Source organism: Sander lucioperca, chromosome 12 (assembly GCF_008315115.2).
Source record: "Sander lucioperca isolate FBNREF2018 chromosome 12, SLUC_FBN_1.2, whole genome shotgun sequence".
Lineage (NCBI taxonomy): Eukaryota > Metazoa > Chordata > Actinopteri > Perciformes > Percidae > Sander > Sander lucioperca.
The window spans coordinates 7,478,242-7,503,762 of NC_050184.1; the positions used below are offsets into that span (position 1 = coordinate 7,478,242).

At 40.4% G+C, this 25,521-nt stretch overlaps 1 protein-coding gene across 4 annotated transcripts in view; it reads left to right on the plus strand.

Annotated features, from left to right (window-relative positions):
- The window catches only part of LOC116040879 (thymocyte selection-associated high mobility group box protein TOX-like), a 74,187-nt gene that overhangs the window by 20,401 nt on the left and 28,265 nt on the right, over positions 1-25,521 (plus strand). For 2 of the 4 annotated variants that reach the window (XM_031286584.2, XM_031286583.2), the window contains exons 2-3: positions 7,102-7,194; positions 15,875-15,934. In XM_031286584.2, coding sequence (XP_031142444.1) covers positions 7,102-7,194; positions 15,875-15,934 — 153 coding nt within the window. Of the gene's footprint in view, positions 1-7,101; positions 7,195-15,874; positions 15,935-24,789; positions 24,961-25,521 lie in introns of those variants that run through there. The other 2 variants (XM_031286585.2, XM_036008187.1) reach the window with 2 other exon arrangements.

The following is a 25,521-nucleotide window of genomic DNA, read 5'->3' on the forward strand; positions in this document are numbered from 1 at the left end:
ATGGCACACTAGCAACAAGTGTGCAAGATAGTTTTTTGGAAATGTTGAAGTGTCCTCTCATCCGCTACCAAATGACCTCTTTAGCCATTGGTACACAGCCACACAGCACAGCCTGTTGTTTACAGTAGTTTGATTGACTTTTCCCCCATCCACATTCCGCGAAGACTCATCCTACTCCTAGACCTGCTTTTGGTTGGTTAGTACTTGTTACCTTCTTCACAGAATGTGGCGCGAAGGAACAAAAATCTGCCTGAGCAGGCTCAATGACCTCAGACATATGCAGCCTGTGACAGGCAGACTCTGCTTTATATAAAGGGGTTACAAAACAAAAAGTTTGAGAAAACTGATATGCAAGCCCTTTTATATAATGATTGTATACAGAACTACTGGTTTTGTGTGAACAGAGACGACCCAGTATGTACCCATCTGGTTCAAATAGTCAAGTAACTCATATTCAGTATCCTGTATCGTACACCAGGTTTATGTCTGACAGATGTGTTAGCAGTGGTCAAGCTAGCCTTTTCTAACCAGACCACCATGTCTCAGCTAACGGTCAGGCTGTAACACCCAGTCAGAGTCCGCTCTTGGCCCTTGAGGAATAAAAAACGATGTGTCCTCACGCCTGCCCCTCCTCTGCATATCTGCTTATTCATTTGGGCCGCTCATTAAAGGGTAATTACCTGTAATTAGTGAATCATGTCGCTTTAATGAAGATGTTGAAAGCTGTTGGAGCCAGAAGGGCTGGCCTTAATTCTGAGTGATGTTCAAGATTAGCGGCAGACAGGAATTCAATAATAACGGACAGATTAACGAAATATTAGCATTTTGCTGGTGCCATAGGTGGCTTGTATTGTGTTTATATTCTACATTCATTTTCAGTTCTGTTGGCGTCAACACCTGGCTCTGGAGGGCAAGTACGTGTTACTGTATCCGAGCAGGCTAATGGGCATGATGAAGATGAAGCTGTGTGTGTCAAAGTACGTCTGTGTGTGTGTGTGGCGCTTTCGCTGGCGAGTGTAATGCTTGCTCTAATCTGTGCTGTGTGTGTGTGTGTGTGTGTGTGTGTGTGTGTGTGTGTGTGTGTGTGTATGTGTGTTCCCTGGTGGCGTGGTGAGTGTTTAATCTGGCCCGGTGGCGTGCCGTTGGCCCGGCTAATCACAGTGTGTCTGTAGGAGTGGGCTGAGCCAGGGGAGCACGCCGTTACTAACAGCGCCTGACAGACTCATTAGAGAGACCTGGCACTGAGCTTGCAAGGCACACACACACAGAGAAAGATACACACTCAAACACTTTGAAACACACACAGTGGGAAAGGCACTCAGGCTCAACTGTACAGACATTGGGATAAATTCACACACTCACACATCTCTTTTTTTTGGGACGTTCTTGCACACACACACTCATTCATATAATCATTCATAGACAAGTGTGTGCCGTTTCTATCTCTTTCCCACACACGTATAAACACACACGCTCAGTGCTCCACGTGTGAGAACAAGGCAGGCGGTGACCCCTCGCAGTCGCAGCCCAAACACAGACGAGAGCCGAGAGAGCATCTGGGAAAAAGAGGAGGGAGGGGGATGGAGGGTGGGAAAAAATGAGGCGAAGAGGTGGAGTGGAGTGGAGAGAAGGGAAATGTCTGAGGCAGCAATGCTTTCTGCCATTCAAATGCTCTATTTAGACAGGCAAATTACATTTTCAAAGGCTAATTATCTACAGTCATGAGATAACCTGCACCCTGTCTAAACCCTTAAGACTGTAAAAAACTAGTATGTTGGCATTGTATCGAATGTAGGCTGTATTTACAAGCACTGTTAGAGTGAGAAGGGTTAGACTAGGGTTAGGGTTAGATCATCTTTTTTTATTCTGTGTGAAAATTAAAGTAAAAAACGAATAATTTTATAGGATAAGGTAGAATGACATTTAGCAAAATTTGACAAACTACTTTAACAAAAAACTTAGGACTTGCTTGCGTTGCTCTCACAGCGAGGTTAATTGCAGCTCAGCTGCAGCAGAGCCAAGTGGAAACATTAGGTTCGGCTGAATAACAGGTGAATGCAAAGCAGGTCAATACGTAGTCAAGTGTGGGCCTGCCAGCTGTTCACTCCCTCTGCTCTGCCACCGCACAATGGTGACACACACACACACACACACACACACACACACACACACACACACACACACACACACACACACACACACACACACACACACACACACACACATATACATGATTATGCTTTGCACACAATAAATAACAGGGGCAGTGTTAAACATGTAAACAAGCAAGCAGAAATATATAATTTTTTGTATTTCTCTCATTTAATTTCTATTCAGTGAAGCACATACGGAGTAAAGTAAATAATACATTAAAAAAGTAGTGATACACAGTACATTAACAACTGATAACACTTGAAGGATAAAGCTGGAGTTGCTTTATATTTTTGTAATTATTTTCAACAAATCCCATGAAAAGACCAAAACCAACAATGAATTTTGCTGACTAGTGACAAGGATTGTCTATAGCCTCAGCCTGATAAAGCTCATTCCTATGTGCGATAGCCCTCCATTGATGTCTAACAACGAATAAAAACATAAATAAGTCACACTGTCTTGGTGCTGTAATTACAATGCACTTTACTCCTGTTTGAGTAATGGCTAACCTATATAAATAGATTATTGACCACTTTCTAGTCAACAGTTGCCTATTAACACATCCAGCAGACAAGGAGCAACATTAACATTCATTGGAAGTCGTGATTCTGTCCACCTGTCAAATATAAATTTAATAATTACTCTTCTTTTCTAAGAGATGAACTTTTCATTGAAAAATATAATATCAGCCTTACCCTCTAACACTTGAAAAAACTGAAACAAACTTACAGAAATCAAGAAGAAACTAGAAGATCCTACACAAACATAGGCCTTGCTGTATGACAATAAGTTATACTGTATATTCTCCTGCCAGATCTGCCAGGTGTCTCTTTCTCTTTTTATTTTTCTCACTTTCTCAGCCACACTTATCCTTAACTTTCATACACTAACCTCCTTGTCAGGATTTTTAATCTAGCCTGGTAGTCATAAACTGGTACAAGTTTCGCTGACAACTTTGTTTCACCTAAAAGCCAAATTAAACTGTCTTTAATTTTCTCTTTTCCCTACCTGTGTGCCTCCCCCCCCCACACTCTGTTTCTCTTTCTCTTTAGCATACAATAGCTGTTTTGCTCTCCTCTCTCCCCCATTTTCTCTCTCACTCTTCTCCATCACAAGGCTATGACATTGAGGGAATGTGATGTGATGTATTGTAGTGAATAATGTATTCTGCGAGGATTGTACAGAGTGCGTAGAGCAGATGGCAGCAGGTTGATCTCGATGTGTGTGTATGTGTGTGTGTGTGTGTTTAATGATGACAGCGTGTGTATATGTGTGAAGTGCGTATGAGCGTGTGTGTGTGTGTGTGTTTGCTCACCCAGAATGGGGGAGGGGACGGAGGAGAAAAAAGGGGGGAGGGAGAGAGCGGGGGTTGGTGTGTATGTGTGTCTATGTGAGCCTCCTTTGTGAGATAAAACATGCAAATGGTGGATTATTTTAATGCAGTTTTTTTTCTAGAGCCCTGAGCCTTAATCCCTAAAGCAGTTGAAATGAAAATAGTATATGTTTTCTTTCAAACAGCTGTCTAGGAACGGGATCCTTTGCACTCACATTTCTCTCTGGTGTAGTTACAGCCAGAGAATGATGATTAAAGCTGAATAACATGGAATTGACAGTCAGATCTGAACTGCTCCGTTACTCAGTGGAAGGATCATGGTTGTGACATTTTTCTTATTGAATGGTGATAACAAAGTCGATTGTAAAAATGTTTTGTTTGTTACTTTGAGTGGACTGCAGATATAAAATATGCGCATTTATAAACACTTGCACATGCGCAAGCATGCTGGATGTAAAAACCACAAAAAGAGGCACAGAATCGCAGGACTACAGCACTTGTATTACATTTAGGCTTTGTGTCAATGCTAATCTATAGCTTATCTATAGTTATAATATGTCTAAACAATAAAGTATGTGAAAATCATCACCTAAACTAACTAACTTTTGAAATAAACGTGTGATGTTTTATATTTTGTATGTGAAATATCTGAAAAGCATATGTAGTTGAATGTCAGTTTTCCATATGTGAAATACTGTATGGTTCACATGTGATGAATTCACATATGTTTGGAGGTTGTCCCGGAAGGGAGGAAGATAAATAACAAAGTAAAGAAAACAAGAGTTTGTCTGGGTATGTGTTTTCGCTTTCAGAAGGGATAAATAACAGCATAAGCAGTGGTTAAACCACACACACACACACACACACACACACACACACACACACACATAGATACACACTTTTCCCCAGTATGAAGATGTCTCCTATAGATGAAGCTAACAGATGGCAGAATATATTGTGTTTGATTACTGAAGGTTATTCTAATGTTTCCTGCACTTAGCAGAGACTTTGTTTTAAAATATATAGGCGACTGTGAGGTTGCACTCACACTGTTTGTGTTTGATAGCTTTATCATTACTCATACAGTTATACCACACTAACATTGTGTAACATTATTTATTCTTACTGCTTATGTCCATCCTTTTCCTACCTGTTGGGAGCTGGTTGTGTGATGCCCCACTCTTGGCTCCCTCAGGGCCCTGAATGCTCATCAGCCATGTAGCAACAACAAGATATTCAAGGGGGCATGTTCGGCTGCAAAGTGCAAAGCCGGCAGTAATGTTATGTTACTGAGGCTAGACACCACCACAACAGCACACATCCTTTTATTGTATCCTCCCACACCACAGATGCAAAAACAGAGTAAAGGCAAAAACCTTGCTATTGCTATTGCTTTTTCTATGAAAACATTATATCTATTAATCATTATAAGAGCTGTTGTGCATGTAAGGATTTTCTTGAAATATCAAGGCTAAAACAGAGTGTTTTAAACAGTCAGGAGAAGAAAGCTCATACATCCTTGTCTCTTTCATATTAGGGACAGTGAGCATAATTGAGTAAATGTATTTAAGTATTTGAGCGAGCTGATTCAGCCTCTCTGGGATGGTTGATATTGTACTTAGGAAGAATATTGCCCGAGGCAATTCATTAGTTGTGAATAATTGAGAGGCTTGGATGGTGCTAAGGTGAAATGCCTGTTATTATTTTATGGAGTTTGTGTTCTTAGGGCTCTTCAGTTTAAAAATATTAAACATGCACAAGCCTCTCCACAAATTACTCACTGGAAAGATTCACAATGGGCGCTAATGACTAACCATCCGTCTTCCATTGTTTTCAAGCTCTGTAAAAGTGTTTTGCTGCACCATTATTCTATTTCTGCTATTGGTTATGTTCTTTTATGTTTTTTTTGTGGTAATTAGGGCTCATCAGCTATTACAGCAGGATACCTTCCATTGACATTTTATTTTAAATAAATTAAATATCTCTTAATATCTCATGACGGGGTGTGGAGGGTGTGATAGAACTGTCAACCAGGCGTGCAGTGGGCCAGTACAGAGCTATATGAATTGCAAGGGCTTATGTAGTAGACATTTATTAATTATTAAACACCAGTAGTCTTGGGATGTCTCATTGGCAAACTACTAAATCTGCCTCATGTCAGTGTTGAGTGCACCTGCTTGTTGTTTGTTTAACCTCAGATGCAAATGTAATTTCTCTACATTAACTTGCATTCAATTTAAGTTTTTATCTACTGAAATGTTTTCTAAAGCTTTCCTCTGAACCCCACTGTTCTACCTGTGTCTTTTGTTCATTTCTGTGCATGCTTCAGCTCAGATGAACTCTTATCTGTTAAAAATTGTCACCTTTACTTGCTGGTTTTCCGGTGATGCAACTTAAAGGCCACTGAGGTTTTATTTAACATCTTACACATCCACATACCACCACGTGACAAGCAAGAAATGGGGGCTCTTCTAAGTGTCTGATCGGTTACTCACAGCACTTTGTGCACTATAATAGCATGATGTTTTTAGTTGGTGGTCTAGGCAGTAAGAGCTGTTTGTCCTTAACAGGTCTGTAGTTACATAGTGTTTAGGAAAGATGCTGACACTTGCGGTTGGACTGTTTTTTTTTAGCCATCGTAGCAGCGTGACTGTAAGGTGACAGTGGTCCATCCATCAGATTGACTGCTAGTCCATTTTTCTTTTCAAAACATTATTTGGTTCAGAGTGTTGAATGGATTTATATTTAGAGCAAACATTTGTGGTGTCCAAAGACTAAATCCTAATGACTTTGGTTCCCACACTTATCATCAGTACCATCAGCAGGTCAAAAGTTCCACTTCAGATTAAACCTAATGAGGGAACTCAGACTCATTATACAAAATGCTCTAAAAATGCTAGTGTACACAGGATAAATCCTTCTGATTTGGATTACAGCATGGCGCCACCCACTTTTTACCCGACACATTTTTCAACAATCTAAAACTTTTGTTTTCTGGTGTGTAATGAGCATTTCAGCCTCATTGGGCCACTACTGTGGCTGAATTTGCTGAAATGTTATGCGCTTTTGATTATATGAGCTGATGTTTGCAGCTCATATTGATAATGTAGGTTATATTAGATTACTAATTATTAATGGACATGCAGTGTAAATCCACTCGTTGCTCCATGATACTCCTCAAGTCTCCAAATCCTTGGCTCAGTGCCGGCGTTCAGCCCCACTGTTTTGTAGTGAGTTTGTGTATATGCTTGTCACAGTGTGTGCAAGAGAGTAGGGAGATGGGCATGGGGAGGAGGCATGTCTGGGGTGGAGGGGATGTCAGCTCATTAACCTCCATTCTTCCCCCAGCACAGCAATGCGTAGGGTCACTGTGTAAGTCTCTTGTCATTACCCCTCCCCCTGCACGCGTGTGCTGGGCATGATGGGAAGAGCTGAGCAACCGGAGAAAAGGAGAACGAGGGAAAGGTTCACGAGGCAGGGGGGGGTTGACATGTTCCTTTACAAATGCCCTGCTTGTATTTCGCAAACTAAAGCCCCGCCATCTCGTTTCCTTCCCTACTTTTGTCTTCTGTCTCTTCTCTTTCCCTCCCTGCTTTCTCTCTCTCTAACCACAGGCCCGGTACAGTGTGGGTGAACGAGGGGTTAGGCTCCACACTGCCCACCCTCCAGGCATCAATCCAGCTAGGAAAAGACTGCCCACTGCTGTGGTGAGATACAGTAGCCAAGCCCCCAATTTCTGAAAACTCTTCTGCTTGTCAGCCAATTGATTTGGAAAGGTGTACCTCAAGCTACTGAACTATAAGTGGAATTTGGAGGCTTCAAACTGAGAATATCTAGATTTGTGATGACATTGCTCATCACAGAAAAGTAGTGTTTACTTGAACTCATGGAAATACCTATAGGAACATGCACATATTGTACATGTTGTATATGGAAAACATGGACCACACAATGTAAATATTGCATATATTTGCATTCAAAAACAGACACACTTAAGGGAATTTACAGATGATGTCAAAAGTTATTTTTCTTTTTTGCAGCAACATATGTGTGAAAACATGCAAAGGTGCAAAATACACCCCTGCAGTTGTTATGGTCGGGTCACACTGTTTTTGCATCGATAGAAACAAATAAAGTCTGAAACTGAAAGCAAAATTGACATCTGTAGAGTAAATCTTTAATAGCTTTTTATTTAATGATTAATACATTACTTGATACAGAATTACTTTACAGAGAAGATACAAATAGTGCCCAAAATATAGCACAAAGATGTTCTTCAGAAAGCCTGCTATCAGAATCAGATGTTACAATGTAACTTCTTTTGAATTTCATATCTTTTGTTAAAACTACACTGATAATCTATTGGACTGTTGATATTGTTAGTGATAATATAGCACACTTCCCAAGTGTGTTTGTGTTAATATTAATGTGTGTATTACAAGTTCTATAATTATAAGGTTTGAAAGTGAACACACCACAACCTGATTATATACACAGTAATTCAACAACAGTAACAATAATTCAACAATTACAACACTTCCTTCCCACCTTCTATAACTGTATGCTGCATGTTAAAGTCCATACCATGTTGGTGCATGTAGAAGACCCAATCCAACACACAAGAGAATGAACACAAGAATACACCTATCGAAATAGATTGATGTGTTTCCTATACTCATAATGATTTATTTTAGTCACTGCCAGAACAGTCAAACTTTAGCCTATTTTCTTATTTTTCCTTTGCTCTTTTATACTTTTTCTGTGCAGAGGCAAGAGAGCAGTAGATTGCAATAAGATAACCAATTATATGCTAGAGGAAACCAGACTTTTTCTTCCTGCTGCAGTTATCTCATGCTGTGGTGAGCAGAGGCAAAGGGCTGGGGTAATGTGACATTCACTCTGCCCTTTATCTTCTTTCATTGCTGGTTACCCCAGTCAGTTAAAAGTGGCTTGTGCTCTGCATCCTCTCATGCTGCCGGAGAAACCTCACTGACATAGACTCACATAGAGACATGCACTTACTGTACGGACACACATATTCTACACACAGACACACAAATGTGCAAATACATGCACATTCTTCTCACCTCAGACAGTGTGAGTGTCAGGTAGACTGGTGGGAAAACCACTTTCCCACTAGTAGCATCCATGTTAAGTATAGCATGACTGCACTTGCTGGGGCTAGTTGCTAATTGCATGTGATGTTATTGTGCAAGATGCTAATAGGGTGTTTCCCAGCACTGGTTAGCAGGCAGGTTGTTGAAGGCCACCGCGGCAGGATGAGGGAGGCCGTGTGGGTGTCACTTTGGTCTGACATACTTTTTTTGTTATACCTGCACATGCACTAGCACGTGGTACACATACTCCCATCTGGTTGCAGATATGTGACACTTACTGTAGATAGAAAAATGCACATTTTAGCAGAAGTTTTGTCCCCTCTGCCGTAGAAGTGCTAAATTCCATAGCTCGCTTATCACAATAACACATTGTATTGTGTTCCAATGTATTTTGTTGTATGTAAATCTATCTGTGGAGGCACGCTCTGTAGAAACAACTTTTCCCTTTTGAGGACAATGAAATCAATCTATCTATTAGGGCTGGGACGATATGCTTTTGTCCCGATTCGATTCTTTCACGATACATGGGTGCCGATTCGATATGTATTGTGATTTTTCATTTATTGCGATTCTAGAAGTATTAGATTCGATAGTATTAAGTATTGCGAGTTTCTTTTCCTTTTTTAACAAAATCAAAAGTTTAATAATACACTCCTAGAGACAATATATCATGAAACATTTCTAAAAGCTAATTGTTAGCTAAAAAGAATCCACATCACATGTCAGTCAGTCAGTCTGACATTTATTTCATTTGTAAAGAAGTATATAACATGTATTTTCTGCTTTCGATGTGTTTTTCTGGAAACGGATATGATGTAATCGGCGTCAGCGGTACCGTAGAAACAGAAACTATTTGGGTGAATCATTGATACAAATAAAATAAAATATCGATTCTGGGGAAAAGAATAGATTTTAAAAATCGTCAAAAAAAATCACGATGCGTACGAATTTTGATTTGTTTTTTCCACCCCTATCATCTATAACCTATTTAGCTCTCTGCTACAGCACTCCTTGTACTGATAATACACAATCAAGATATATGTTGACATACCTGGACCTCTTTGAGAGACAGTGCAGTCATGTTTTACCCAATACGTCCAACAGGCAGAGAAGCTTTGACATAAAGCTGCACCTGGATAGATTTTATACAAAAGTACAATTGACTGTTGAACAACTAAAGAAACAGAAAATCATATCATTATTTGAAATTATTGCTTTATGAATTTTTTTAAAGATAAGTCAGAACCCAAATAAGAAAAACTTTTTTTAAAAACATTCTTAAAGCCATTGACGTACTCTTAACAAGGTGTGAGTTATCACCATCACCGTTTAGATTTTTATCTTGTTGTGAACTCACTAACTCACAGTGAACTTGAGTTCATCCTGGAAACGAAACCTTATTTAGCACCACCCCACCTGGCCTTCCTCCACACACACACACACACACACACACACACACACACACACACACACACACACACACACACACACACACACACACACACACACACACACACAGCTTTTCTCCATAATCTCTCCTCCCATCTGCTGTTGACTGTTACTTCTGTTTTGTGGTTGCTCCAGTGCAACAGAAAGTGGATGAATGAGAGCTTCAGTCTGTCTTTTTATTTTTATACATCACAAGGTATAGGTGAAGCCGGAAGCGGTTGGAACCTGTATTATGTCTTTTGTGGAAAAGGTTTCATTTTTTCAAGCCGATTCTGGTACTGTGTTTGTGTGTATATTATAGTAGTAATAGTATATATTGTTTCAGTGAGGAATGCTTTAGACCTAATCATAACAAACAGAGCTGATGCTCATTAGATGTGAGCTGATGGATCGCACCATCACTGACAGTGAAACAAAAATATTTCTTAAACAGAGTCAGCTGGAAAGAGGTAATGCAGATTGCCATTTAACACTTTTTAAGAAATTGACACTCTGCCGATTCAAAGACACTCTACTTTTCAATTCCTCTAACCGAATACTTTCTTGGATGGCACGAGGCCAGGAAATTCCAAACAGAATTCCATCAAAATCCCTTCGACAGATACGAGGACCTGCTCTGTATATCTTGTCGATATCTGATCATGCTGCTGACCGGAGCACAGTGTGTCCAGATAAACATAGCCTGTGTTTTGCATATGAAAATGAACCATGTGCAGCAGATAGAGGTGAGGATACATGAGATGCTGGGCGTTGAAGGATGTGACCCTAGTGCTGCTGCAGAGTGTGCACATGTAGTGTGTGTGTGTAGTGTGTGTGCAGGATCAAACTCTCACACCCAGGAAGAGGCCCTGTTTCCCTTATCTAACGACAACAGAGCATGTGTCGCCATGGCCACAGGCTGCGCTTTTTATGGGCTTTTGTGTGTGTGTGTGTGTGTGTGTGTGTGTGTGTGTGTGTGTGTGTGTGCGCCATGTTCATTGTTTGCCCATGTTCATTGTTTGCTCGGGGCGTGGTGCAACACTAGAATTGCTACTATAGTCTATCCTCGCTCCCTCTTTTTCTCTCCTCCTGCCATGCAACTCTGGAATCTATCTACCATAGCATGTCTTTCTTTCTTTCTTTCTTTCTTTCTTTCTTTCTTTTGTTTCATTATGTCTTTTTCTGCCTTCTTAGCCTCTTTGTCTTTTAATCTTTCTCAGTTTAAGTGTGTGTATACGTGTTTGTCTGCACACAAGTGTGTCTCTCTCCCTCTCCGTCGGTCTGTCTGTCTCATCCTCTGATCTGGCTTTGAACCAGCAGTGACAAGTTGGGCAAAAAATTAAAAAATTCAGTGGCACATTGTCTCAGGTTGAGGTTTGTTAGGTCTCTCCTACTGCTTAAATGAACAGAGGACGAGGGAGAAAGAGAGATGTAGAAAGAGAAGAGGGGAAAGATGATGAAGGAGGGTGCTCAAACAGGCATACATATTGCATGAGTCCCCCCACCCACTTTACCACCACCACACCCTTTCTTCATAGAATGGCTGTATACTGTTCTGGGCTTATTAATTCCGCTCGGTGAGAGAATTATTTTTAGAGACTTGGTGTACTGGCAAAGGCTTTTAAAGTCACAAGTATTACACAATCTGCTTATAGATTTCCTTTTATAAATTGAAAAGTTCTTAAAGTTTGTTGTGGTTGTTCTTTAGTATGGTACTGTATGTTCTTTTGTAACACTTTTACAGATGATGAATAGTCTACTTGAATGTTGGTTGTGTAAAATTAGAATTCTTCCCTTTTTTATTCTCAGCTACATCATGTCATATCCGGTACCATACTACATGAACTGTAATATGGTCTATGGTATGGTTTTAAAGCCCAGTGGTGGAAGATGTATGATAATTTACTTAATAAACAGTAGTACAGTCACAATGTAGTATTGCCCCTTTCAGAGGATGTATTAATTGTATAATTAATATGCTTTAATAATAATGCATCAACCTATAAGCAGCATATTAATGTTGGTCAAGGTACATTTTCAACTAATTTATATACTTTTGAGTAGTTTATTCTATAGCAACACATCATATTTTACAAGCTGATCATATGTTTTGTATGCAAAATTTGAATCTGCAATAACCAGTAACTTCAGTGGAAAAGAAGAAGAAAGTAGCATATAGTCAAGGTACCGCAAACTTATACTTAAGCAAACCTACTTACATACTTTCAACCGCTCGGAAATTCCTTTGAGACAAGCTTGTGATAAATTATCCTGAATTTTAGTTTAGTTAGTGATAATGTCAGATACACAAAAAAGAGGTTACTGTGGTATTTGTGTATTTCAAATCATTAGTTCCAGATATTAAGTTACGGCAAATATTATTTTATTTTGCTTCCTAGATAATTGTTTCCCTGTCTGTTAAAATAAAATAAAAATCATCATTGCAAGGTAATTTTTCGCTCTAATGACTGGACAGTCGTGGCATTACACAGACACACGAGCGGTTCATCTCCGCCCAACCGCCTTTCCAAACAGATGTTGCCTAGAAGGCTTTATGAGGAGCTTATTTGAATTGTCCATCAATCAACAACAATCTTCAGTGGAATCTGTAATTTTGCCTCCAATCCTGCTATCATCTGTCTCACCAGTGCACTCCAAGATGAAAAGATCCCAGCATTGTATCACACCATTAGCACTGTGTAAATATTACATGTTTTCCCTGGATATGCTAGTTAGCATTACTTCCACCTTGTGGCTTCATTATTTTTGAAACGCTCAGCTTTGTCGATGATTGCAAGGCATGACCTAGTTCTGGGACTCACTCTCTCTCTTTCTCTCTCTCTCTCTCTCTCTCTCTCTCTCTCTCTCTCTCTCTCTCTCTTTCACTGTCTTTACTTTCTCACTTTTTTCTTCCTTATTTGCTTTTCTTCTGTCTTTTTCTTTTTCTCTCTCTGCCGCTCCACCTCATGTTCTTCTCACACTGAATCTGTCTACCTCTTTCTTTGTCATTTATTCATTATCTTTCTCCAATTACTGTCTTAGCATCACCTTCATCCTTTTAGTCTATCTCTTTTCTGCCTCTCTGTGTCTCTCATCCTCCTCTCTCATGTATGCATACTTTATTTCTCAATTTGTCTCCCTTCCACAACCTATTATTATGTTTCTCTATTCTCACATCCCTCTCTCTCTCTTTCTACCACTCCCCACCTCTCTATCCTTCTCCATGTTTTTATTCCTCTCTCCCAGCACCACGTGTGTCATGGAGGGAAACATCGCGAGCAGTGGTCCCTGCTGAACAATTACCATGCAAAGCAATTCAAATAGAGATGTTTGCCGAAAACAACATGTGTGTAATTACTGCTTAATGAGGCCCTTGTCTCAGGCAGAATGCCCAATTAGACTGCCGATGAGAAAGCGATGCCAGGGACCACTGAAGAAACAGAGGGAAGAGGGGGAAAGAAGGGTAGGGAGGGAGATGGAGAAGTAGAGGGAGGTTGTAACATGGAGAGAGGTGGGGACGATGAGAACATAAAGGGGAGTGGAAAGAGAAAGATGGAGTAACATGGAGAAAATGAGAGAGAGAAAGGGAACAACAGAGAAAGAGAAGAGGATTTTTGCAGTAAATGTTGAGTAATGGCAGAGCTGATAGCATTGAGCCGAGGATAAATTGGCATTTTAAGTGGGAGAGCGAGGCAGTGTAAAGGAGAGCTATCGAGAGAAGAGCAGAGGGAAACAGCTTTACATTGCAATATATGGGCAGCCATGTTGAAGCACAAAATGGCTGACCTTTCCAGGCTGTCTTTGGCCTTTTTGGGGAATATTATATTACAGATGTAATTGGTGAAAATGAGTATTGTCTGACTTCATTGCTACTGTTAGAGATGAAAGAAACAGCGAAAAGGCTTTGCGTTGAGGAATTCAGTTTGCAGAATAAGCTAAAATACAAGATCTTGCAGCTTTTTTCTGGTTAATAGTTATTCAATGACTGTGCTCCTGTTTCACCCGAGAGAATCTTATCCTAAAGAAGCTCTCAAAACGGCGTCACGTCACTAGTGATATCAAAGTGAATTTCAATGGAATAAAATTGCTCAGTTAGGCGAAGACAAGAGGCTTTCATGTGAGGAAGTGAAGAGTTTATTCCAGATATGTCACCAAGGTCATCACTTTGGCCCTCTCAGTGAGCTACTGTCACTTTGCACTGCAGTTTAGTGATAGATGCCGCCATGCTTCATTACGTAAATTAGCATCTGTAACTCCAGCAGGTAGCATTAAACAATTAGCCAGCATTCAATTTCACTTGAAATAAACATATATTTTTTCCTGCTAAGTGTTGGGCTCTTAGATTAATCTTGTGAGGTGTGAATGAGGTTTAAATGCAGTGCTCGTCTCGGTTTCGTGTTTGCGTATTTGGTTGAATGTAAATGTAATCATTAGAATAACCAAGTGAATCCTCACAAGGGCTTTCATGATATGCATCATTAACCAGCCATTGCCCTGAGGCAGGCACTCATTCCCCTGGCTGTTCTCCTGCAATAATGTACAGTAATTTCTCTTTCTCACCACTCTCACACTCATTTAGCTACTTCGACTTTTTCCTGTCGACCAGTGTAGATATTAGATTTCACCCCCAGGAATTCTGCCCATTTCCGTCCATTAGTCTACCTAGTTATTGTTTTGAGCAGGTATGTCTCATGATCCATTTGTGTTCATTCACATCTACCGTTTGTTTATCTTTCAAGCCTTTGGTTGCTTTCTCCATAGGCACAAAGCGGACCACCCCAAACGAAAAAGGCCCCCCTTATCTTCACATCTGAGGAATTTGACATGGAATGCTGTCTAGTTTGATCTTGTTGTCTCTGCTGTCTTTTCCCCAAGTCTTCTATGCCTTCATATCACAAAGAATGACCTCAGCCAACAAACAAAAAGAAGGCTTTATTCGACACGTTGGGTTTCTGTGTGTTTGTGTTCATGGACGTTATTATCCAGTCCAGTCAAGGTTTGTTCCATTTGCTGCAAGCGTGGTATGACAAAGCTTGATGTCTTTGAAAGCCAAGGGCATTTCACAATACAGCTCTTCCTAACATAGTAGCAGTTTCTCAGTCACCTTGACACTGCACAGGTTTAGTTACTGAGCCTTTCATGGGACCGTATCTAATTTTCTCTCTAACTAAAAACAGAATCTGTGTTGTTGTTTTTCTTCATTTATATCCCATTCAAAACCTGATTTCAGTGAGGAATTCATCAGGCCTTTAGCTTACCAACACTAGATATCAGAGCAAGCATGTTGCTTGTAGCGCTCAACTGGTGACCTGGTGTTGTTCCCCAGCACCCTTGGGGGTCAAGGGCCATTTGTCTCGTGTCAAACTGTGTTTTGGCATCTGCTGCAAGTGATCGTTCAGTGCCTTATTAGCTCAATCCTGAAGACACAGCATGCCCTCACTGTGCGGCACACACACACACACACACACACACACACACACACACACACACACACACACACATACACTGGGTCCACACTCTCCACACCCTTTACTACTGTATACACTCACAGTTTCATTCACACTCTTTCTCTCTCAGACACACAGCAGAGCCCACAGGGAAAAGCCCATCTCCCATCACTGTGCTCATGTAGCCTAATTACCGGCCCACTGACGAGCAGTAATTACCCACGCTGCCATGCCACCACGAGGTTTAACCAAAGTGACAAAGTCATTAGTCTCACACTTCAGGCCACCCGTAAAGAGCTTTTTTCTCTTCGCACCTTCTCTGCGGTCCCCAATTTGTTTTTTCAAACCTCCTCTTGCATACAATGTTTATTTCTCCTTTCTGTTTCTGTCCACAGTTTGATGGTGACAACATGTACATGAATGACAATAACCAAGAGTTTCGGTCACCAAACCAGGTAAGACAGCCCTCATTTTTTCCTATAAACCCCACAGACCGAAAGAAAACAAAACTGCATATCTGTGGAAGCTGTCGTGTTATTAGCTTTGGTTTTGCAGCAGTCAGCTGTAAGAAGAGTTTATAGAATTATATGTTTTGGTAAGTGTTGGAAAATAATAAATGACTATGTTTGCCAGTAAAGGAGCTCATTAACTAAAGATGGGGTTGGCTGTAAATTGAGACTGTGGTAAAACTGGAAAATAGCTACATTTTACTGGTTAATGTGAGTGGAAAACATAAGTCATTATTAACTGCTGTGGGTATGACATGCTACATCTTCACATTGACCTCTGGGGTAAACTGAAAACAGTGTAAATCTGAAAACTTAACTTAAAATTCTCATTAGCCAAGTGTGATGGAGAAAGCAAAGACTAGTGCTAACAAACTAACAACATGCATTATCATTTGGAACCACTGTTTCTGCCTCAATGAACTGGTTTGGATGTTTGATATAATATAATTTCTTTAACTGTGAAATTAGCGACTTATTTCCCCACACTGGGAAATCTGTGAGGAGCTACAGTAGAAATTATCCTATAACCACCAATTAATTGTGTTAAGGCTAAATTCACTTCAGCATACCTTTCAACTTCTAAAACTTTATTATGATATTAGAATCACTACAAATACACAAACCTGGATCGGGTAGTGAAAACATGGTTGGACAGATTTTGTTGTTACTGTCTAGCTCTACATGGGTTAGACATGAGGGGCTAGACATAAACTGGCAGAAAAAGAGTTTTAGCCACGCTAGCAGCATGTGTCTAGGGTTGGCTATGCCGTTTTGTCTGTAGATTGGTCAGTTCACAACTTTGGTCCAGACTCAAAAACTCCTAAATTGATTGCAATGAAATGTTGTACAGACATTCATGGTCCCCAGAAGATGAATTCTACTGACTTTGGTGGTCCCCTAACTTTTCCTGTAGCACCACCAGCAGGTTGACATTTTTGTTTTTAAGTGCCACCACCATCTCAAATCCCATCAGCCTGAGCTGTAATTTGTTTTTAGTGCTAATTAGCAAATGTTAGCATGCTAACACGCTAAACTAAGACGATGAACATGGTAAACATTATACCTGCTAAACATTTAGACTTTTTTTAATCGGCAGCGCAATATCGCTTTCACAAATCCATAGATTTGTGACTGTTTTATGTCCAGATGAACCCAGTGACAACATCAACACATTATTTGGTCTCTTGGTTGGCAGTTTACCTGGTGTCTGAAATGTATATCAAAAAGGTTCAGTTTGTCAGATCAGTTGATCTCTCAAGCTTTCTCTAAACTTATTTATAACAGCAATATTAAGCCTTGAAATCGGAGCATCACTCTGCGTCGGAGCAAAAAGGCCTCCATGACTTTGACCCTCTCTTGCTAAGTAAGAAAAACACCTAATTCCTCATAAGCCAAACTATCCCTTAAAGATGGTTTTATCCAAAGCACTTTAACATATATCTTTAACATCAGAGGGATTAAACCATCAACGCTGACAGTGTTAGTGCAATTTCACTAATGCCTCTTTTCCATTGCATGGTACAGCCCGACTCGACTCTACTCGACTTGCTGTCTTTTGGTTTTCCATTAGCTAAACTTGATACACCTAAACCTGGTACATGGTACTTGTTTTAGTACCTTCTCGGTCAGAGAACCGTCACTAACGTGGCACGGGGCATTCTGCAGAAACCCGCCATATAAAAAAAAAGCCAAGCTGCCATTCTTGTATTCACTCAACTCAAATGTAGAAAAAAAATGGCAGCCCACAAAAAAATTACACTGTACAATACCTACACTACGGCGTACAATTGTGTGATGAAAGGATTCAGCGAGTGTCACTTTAAAGATGATGTCACAGGAGTTTCACGCGGCGTCGCTACGGCGATCAGCTGAGAATCCCGCCTACACTGAGGGGGTAAACTATGCGCAGTGGGAAACGAAAAAAGAAAAGTACTGTTACTAAAAAAGTGAGTCAAGTCGAACAGTAGAGCTGCACCATACAGTGAAAACATGACTTAACACTCACAGATAAACCAGCACTAACATGTCACCATCCCAGGCTCATTGAAGTACTTGTCCCAGTCAGTGAGTTGGACAGGCGCTGCACTGAGTGCTCCCAGCTGGTAGATGGGAACACATGGCCGGACATATGGCAGAATTTGGAGCTCCAGGATTTGTTGATCCAGCAGCGTGGCCTTCATGTTCTGACAAAACATGACGAGGTAGAGGCTCCTCGTCAATTAGCCCCTCGCCAAATACTGTCAGAGAGACACGGGACAAGGCCAAAAGGCTGAGGATACACACACACACACACACACACACACACACACACACACACACACACACACACACACACACACACACACACACACACACACACACACATTCTTTCTCTCTCTCTCTCTCTCTCTCTCTCTCTCTCTCTCATAAAAACACACATACTGTAATAGGAAGTGACACATTCTCTGACACAAAGTTATTCATAAGTCATAAGCACATGCACAGGAAGACATTCTCAATTTCAGTTTGTTTCACTCAAACTGCGCACACACACATATGTTGCTATAATTGTGAGGACCCACATTGACATAATGCATTTCCTTGCCCATTACCCTACATGTAACCACCACCACTACCTAACCCCAATCCTAACATTAAAGGGTCAGTTCATCCAATTTACAAAAAAAAACATATTTTCTCACTTACCCGAGCGGTGTCAGCCATGCATATATTATGTGTTGAGAGTTTGAGTAGCTGCATCTGAAACTTCTGCTACCACCCTAATACAATGGGTATGAATTAAATGTAGTATGTGGTCCCCTATGGATGAAAAATGATGTCTCAAAAACTCAACAGCCACTTCCCTTTCCGAAACCAATTTTCTGGTTACTCTGGATAATCTACAAGCCTTGCTCTCAACTGTTTTTACTGGAGCTACCTTCTACCAAAGAGGTTTTACTGTAATTTGTATGAACTGACCCTTTAAAATAATCTAATTATAACATTAACCCTAACACCATCTGTAAACCCTCAAACAACCCTTTGAAGTTGTGAAGACCAGCCAAAATGTCCTCATTTTCCAAAAATGTGCTTAGTCTTAGGGTGTAAAACTTAAATTGGTCTGTAAAAGATTGACGAACAAGAACATATGTATGTGCACATAAACACACACACACAAACACACACACACACACACACACACACACGCACACACACACACACACACACATACACACACATATATAGGCTCATAAAGCCATACACACACACAAACATTCTCATAAACCCTCACACACACACACACACACACACACACACACATACACACACCATCATCCTATAGCCATAAGGTTGTCTTTCCTTTGATGTTGGGATTGACTGACTATAATGAGGGGTCGAGTGGGAGCTTTAGCAGCTTATTGTCTACTTATAGCACACATCACAGACTATGAGGTCCGTCGTTGTTAGCCCTGTTTCCTTGTCTGCCCTAATTATGTCACTTTGTGTTCATACATGTGTGTGTGTGTGTGTGTGCCAATTGGAATAAATGTCCAGCTTTGTAGTTTCTCTGCTGCTGCGGTCATGTGTCAATCATCGACACCCACTCCAGGTTTGCGTTTTGTGTCAACAAATACCTTCTTAGTGGATAAGGCAATTTGGGCTTTTCAAAACATGCCAGTTGCAGTTGATGCTCTGTCAGCGCCGTCAAATAGAAGCTTACACACCAGTTCTGAATAGCCCTTCAAACACAGATTTCACTGTTTAGCATCTGATTTTTTTAATACAGTTGATTTCATTTGAAATTGGGAAGAGGTGGGATGGGCGCTTTTAAGTTAAAGGTTGTATAGTTTCAGCCCTAATGAATATAACTGAGCACTGATCTTGATATCTCGGCAAAACGTTTTCATGAGTTTGACAACATAAACGCTCTTAACCCCCTTTATTGTTAGAGCTTGCCAAATCATTACATTCCAGTTGTCTTGTCCATATGCGTTTAAGCATATTTTCTATTAATTTAGTATGTCCTCTGGGTTTGGGATCTTGACCAGAATTAATAATTTCTGTAGATTTCAATGGTACTTGGGTACAGGTCATGCATTTGCAATGGTTAACCTGCCAAATGGTCTGAAGAGGTTAATTTATAAATATCTTCAAAGCCACCACATTCAAGGAATGTCTGCATTTTCTTTATGCGTCATGCAAAATTCATCACTCTGACTGCTCTCTGTGCATGTGAGTGAATCATTTCTTAATTGGTGCTTAACTGTATGCATTAGCTGTGCAGTGGTTTGTCATAAACAGCTTGCTTTTATAGTTAAATCAGACAAATTAGAGGTTTAAATATGGAATCATTTTCTGCATCAATTTGAAATGGTGATTACTGTCTAATGAATATGCTGAATACATGTCTACATTCTGGTGCATATATGTGTATGTATATATATATATATATATATATATATATATATATATATATATAATTTTTGGTATGTGTTTGTCATTTTTATTAAGATTAGCTGTGTTTGTAAAAGAACAACATAATAAGATGCAAGGCAGTAACATTTCCACTATGTCTCTACTGTTTCTTTTGTGTAAACAGCACTGCAGTAAGTATTTTTTGGTTTGGAGATACAGTACCTTCATAATGGTCTAACATATTGTGAAAGAAAGAGCCTGTATTCCTTAATACAAGTTTCTAACACTGCGTTGAGATGCCCACCCGAGCCTTTACGTGATGTGTGCCTTTGAAAAAGGTGCATGTAGCCAGAACAGAGACTCCTTTGTTTGCATGTCTGGGGTCTTCCACAGCGTACGCACTGAGGTAGCAGTTTGACACAGCCAGGAGATTGCATTACACATAACATCTCTGGGCTTTTAAAAAGAGAAAACCACTAATCAGAAACAGCTTTAAAGGGGCCGTTTACTGTATGCTTGGACACAATCTGTCCATTCAAACAAGATGTTTTCAAGGCTTTGAATACTCTATGGTTTCTGTTTCTGCACATGTGGAGCTTCCAGACGTTTTGAAGATATTGATGTTTTCCATTTGGTTCATCTGTTGAGGTTTCAGCCTATATGCAAAAGTGTAGGCGTATTATTTTGTTGATCAGCCAGTGTTGTTTATGTCTGCCCACACACACAAAGCTACTAAGGGACTGTTTGTTGAATTAAAGATTATTAAACGTCTCTATTATCCTGATTGACTGAGAATGTTCTTGTGAGCCACACAGAGTATGGACAGACGCTTAAAACAACATATTTTTTTCACTGATTCAAATACATGTAGGTCTGGTGTGTGCTCATTGACTGCTACTGAAAACAACTGAGCCAATCAGAGCTTTCTATTAAGAATAGGGACGTCAACTTTCTGTGTTGTTGTAATTAGGCTTACAGAAATAACAACTCTTCAATCAGTTTATTCTTCCCAATACCAGAAAACTATTGCACTAACAATCGTTACTGCTGACACGTCAGTCACTACTGAGAGCAAAGTAAACCCCCCTCCCAAACAGAAAACGGCTCACTTGAAATGATTAAAATGGCAATTTGGTCTGATTATCTGGCTATCATGCACATGCATGCCAAATAATGCTGACTGCAGTGCATATCTTTGTAGCACTAAAAGCTGCTTGAAAAGGATCACAGCCAAACCAAAATGGCTGCATCCAACCACGCCCACACATATTCTAATTTAGTAAAAAAGGACAATTAGTGTTCTTCATTTAGATTCCTATCAGGCCTGATCTGTTTGAGTGATTGTGCAGACTTGTACATCCATCTATATTTCTGTGTGTTTTGGCTGCCTTCTCCTCACCCTATAATCAGTCTATGTGGAAGCACACCATGTGTATATATGTGCATAGATTAGGGAAAATTAGAGACAAAAGGGTTAGATTTAGAGAAATAGCTGGTTAGAGATGAAGTTTGAAAGAGAAAACAAGCCAGTGGCAGAAAGAGGCAGAGTCGTTTTGTGCGTCTCTTGGTGTCTTGTGTTGTACTTGTTGCATTGGGTTCCTGTACAGGAGAGGAAACTCAGCGCACTGGTCTTCGGAGAAGCTACAAGTTTCAGCCTGTTTGTGCCTCTGTGTTTTCTGTTTCCAGGTGTCTTGCTGATCCGCGTGTCTCTATCGATTTGGCCGGCTGCAAGAGAACAGTGGCTGATGGTCGAGATTAGAATAGAAACCTCACTTGTTGGATACAGGCGCTCTCTCTCTCTCTCTCTTTCTCCTCGTCTTTCTGATTCTGTCTCTTTATTTTTGTGAATTTCTTAACTCTGACTCTGATAAAATTAATTAGGAAATGTACTGTGTAGTTATTGTTAACGCATTTAGATGAAGTGAGAAATACTTAAAGGAGTAGTTCAGTATTTTGAGAAATACACCTATTCATTATTCTCATGTCTGCCTGTTCAATATGGTTAGTTTAGCTTAGATTACATACTGGCAAGGGGGTAACAGCTAGCCTGGCTCTGTCCTCGGTAAAAAGAAATCTGCTTACCAACAACTCTGAAGCCCACTAATTAACATGTTATATCTTGTTTGTTAAAGCTAAGCTAACCAGCTGCTGGCTGTAATAATACGTGTACAGATATGAAGGTGGTAAAATAATACTTGATCTTTCAATCTTTGATTTTCCCAAAATGTCTAGGTATTTAAAATCTGAAAAAAGAAATGATAATTCTTTACAAGCAGTTGGCATGATAATGTCCCCCCATTTCATGCCTTTCCTCACTCTTTCATTCTCTCCCCCTCTCTCTCTGAGGCAGAGACACCTCAGTACACCCTGGCACCGCACACCCAATGTGGGCGATGCTGATGTGAAAAGGCACCGTTACTTAACAGTGACTCACAGTGCACCATTATACCCCCACCACCACAACTGCAACACAAGTAAAAGTGTTTCTCTTTCTATCCTCTATCCCTTGCATCCTTTCCCTGCAAGAAAATGTTGGGGGACATTTGAGACAAAGGATGAAAAATGAAAATTGAGGGTCTGAAAACACCAACACACATCTCACTCCCTCTTTGAGGCCGTACGGAGCCGCTGGCAAGGTCGCGAGAATCAAGTACAGATACATATTGTACGGTGTGTATTTAAATTTCAAGAGAGTGTACAATTTCAGTAGCATGAATTCAGGCTGAAAACTGTTTTCAGCTCTAAACCAACACTGGGGCATGTATATCTGAAAACAGTGCTGGAGGAACATCAGAGGAACATCACAACTGACACGCCCATGCTAGGAGGGATTGTAAGTTACAGTTGTAACCAGGGATCGGTAGTTCTTTATGTAGGTCAGTCCATGTCAACCAATAATTCCAATTACCATCAGCCTCTGAAATAAAACATGCTGTGACCTCTGCTCAGCTTCCATGGAGCTGAAATGGATGAAAATCCTTACTCTGCAGCTGAGTAAGGATTTTATGAAAAGTAATATAAAAGATTCATTGAGAATAGAGAGATATTAGTGAGTAAACAGCTGGAGGAAAACATATTACAGGGAAATGTTCAACGCGAGGGATCCATGGTGGATAATGTGTCATTTGTTCGAAGAATATTCATGACGTCTGTTGATATCTGAGGTTTTAAAGGACATTAAAACGACCCACTGTCCCACTCTTTTTGGGCGTGCTCCCTCGGTCCATCCTCAAATGCATACCCCGCAGAAAAGCAGCACCCCCCCAAAAAAACAGGAACTTATCAGCAGCGAGAGTGCACTCAATGATTCATACACTCTTTAAGAGAACTTGAAACCTTGGCTCTATTTCTGTCCCAGCCTCTCTGTATTTGCTGCACAGTAGAGTAGATGGATTTAGTGGGACTAAGTAGTATGATATTTCTATTGGTTTTCTGCGTGTATTTTCACTCTCTCTCTCCCAGTGATCTTTCTCTTCATATGGAGACCAAGGTCATGGCTGATTGAAATATAATAGAAGTGTAGACATCTGGCCTAATACTGTGGGAAGTTAAATCTATTTTAATGGCCCCTGCCGCTGTGGATTCTCTCTGATGCACTCTTGCGCTTCACTGACAGTAAATCACAATGTTCTCTTATTACCCTGACTGGAATGAGGGCATAGAGAAAGAACAATGAGGGATCCACATCATTTGTTTTCACCCCTCCCTTGCTTTTTCCTCTCCTCTTTGCTCCTCCTCTTCTCCCCTCACCACTCCGTTTGCGACTCATAAAGCAAGGGGCTTAAAGAGAGTGACATCATGAAAATAAAAATAAAGGGGATTATGGGAGAGCTATTGTGCCATATGTGATTACTGGGGCTTCCATGTTCCCTTGGGGGAGATGAGTGACTACGAGACAACATATTTTATTTATTTATACAATTCTCTCTAATGAATAAGAATAGGAAATGTGTCTGGAACCACAGTATTGTCCCCCTTGCCAAAAAAAAAAGAAGAAAAACACAGCCTTTGGTCCAAACATTAAAGAATTTTCTATTTCTTTCTGTTCTGGTAAAAAGATCAGAGATTTTTTTTCACCCTTCATCTTTGATCTATAACTGTGAGTTTGAAAAAGAAATTGAACTGACATAAATGTGCAGCACTTGGCCCTTTTTCCACACCTTTTTTTCAAAATACTTCCTTTGCGGCTGTGTTTTTAGAGTTCAGGTACAATCCAGCACAGGTCCACCCACATCTGCAATGGAGAGTCAGATCCTTTTTACCCACCTAAATGAGATCCATTTTCATGTGACATTTGAGAGAATTACCAGTGCATGGGGGAGCATGGAAGAGGTTAGCTTACTCCTCTGCCATTGGTTGAAGCACAACACAGCCCACCTTTAGTAACGGACGCTGCGAATGACCCTGAGCTACTATCGGTCATGGTCCCCCCCCCCCGCACACTTCACTTATCCCAGTTCGGTCTTGCTGTCAGTCAGCACAGTGGGTCTGCTGTTCCATTCTCCTTCTATTGTACTACTCTGTCTGCTTCCCTTGATACATCACCCAAATGGAGTTCCTTGTCGTTTCAAAGCCAGGTAAGATAGCCTTTGTGGACCCTGCAGACCGTCGCTGTAATGGTCACTTGTGTAGCACACCTTAGCAATGTTCAACACCCGCTGATGATGAGTTTCATTTTTGCCCTTTCTCATCTCTGCAAGGTTGATCTTTGAAGGTGAATTTTGAAATTCCCCATAAGATGTTTTAAAGATTTACTGTTGCCATCCGTCTATCTGGAATACACAGAGTGGACGTGAGGACCTTTATGTATGCATGGCCAGCTGTTGTTTGTCGGTAAAATCATGCTGTCATTTTTTTCACAAAGTAGCATATGGCTGGATGACTTTCCATAGGACACTGTACACTCATTCAAAGTTATACGGTTTTATGACGCAAAAAAGAGTTGTTTTCTTCTGATTAGTTATTTTTCAAACTGCATCATATTACAGGAAAACACTTTGAGGGTGTCAGTCACTGAAGCTGTAATAAAAAAGTCCATCAAAGACAGACAGCTCTTGTCTTTGGGCAATTTGCCCCCTATCAGCCATGACAGGCTCTCTGGTGTACTGTGCAACATTTTCATTCTGCTCCCTTTGACG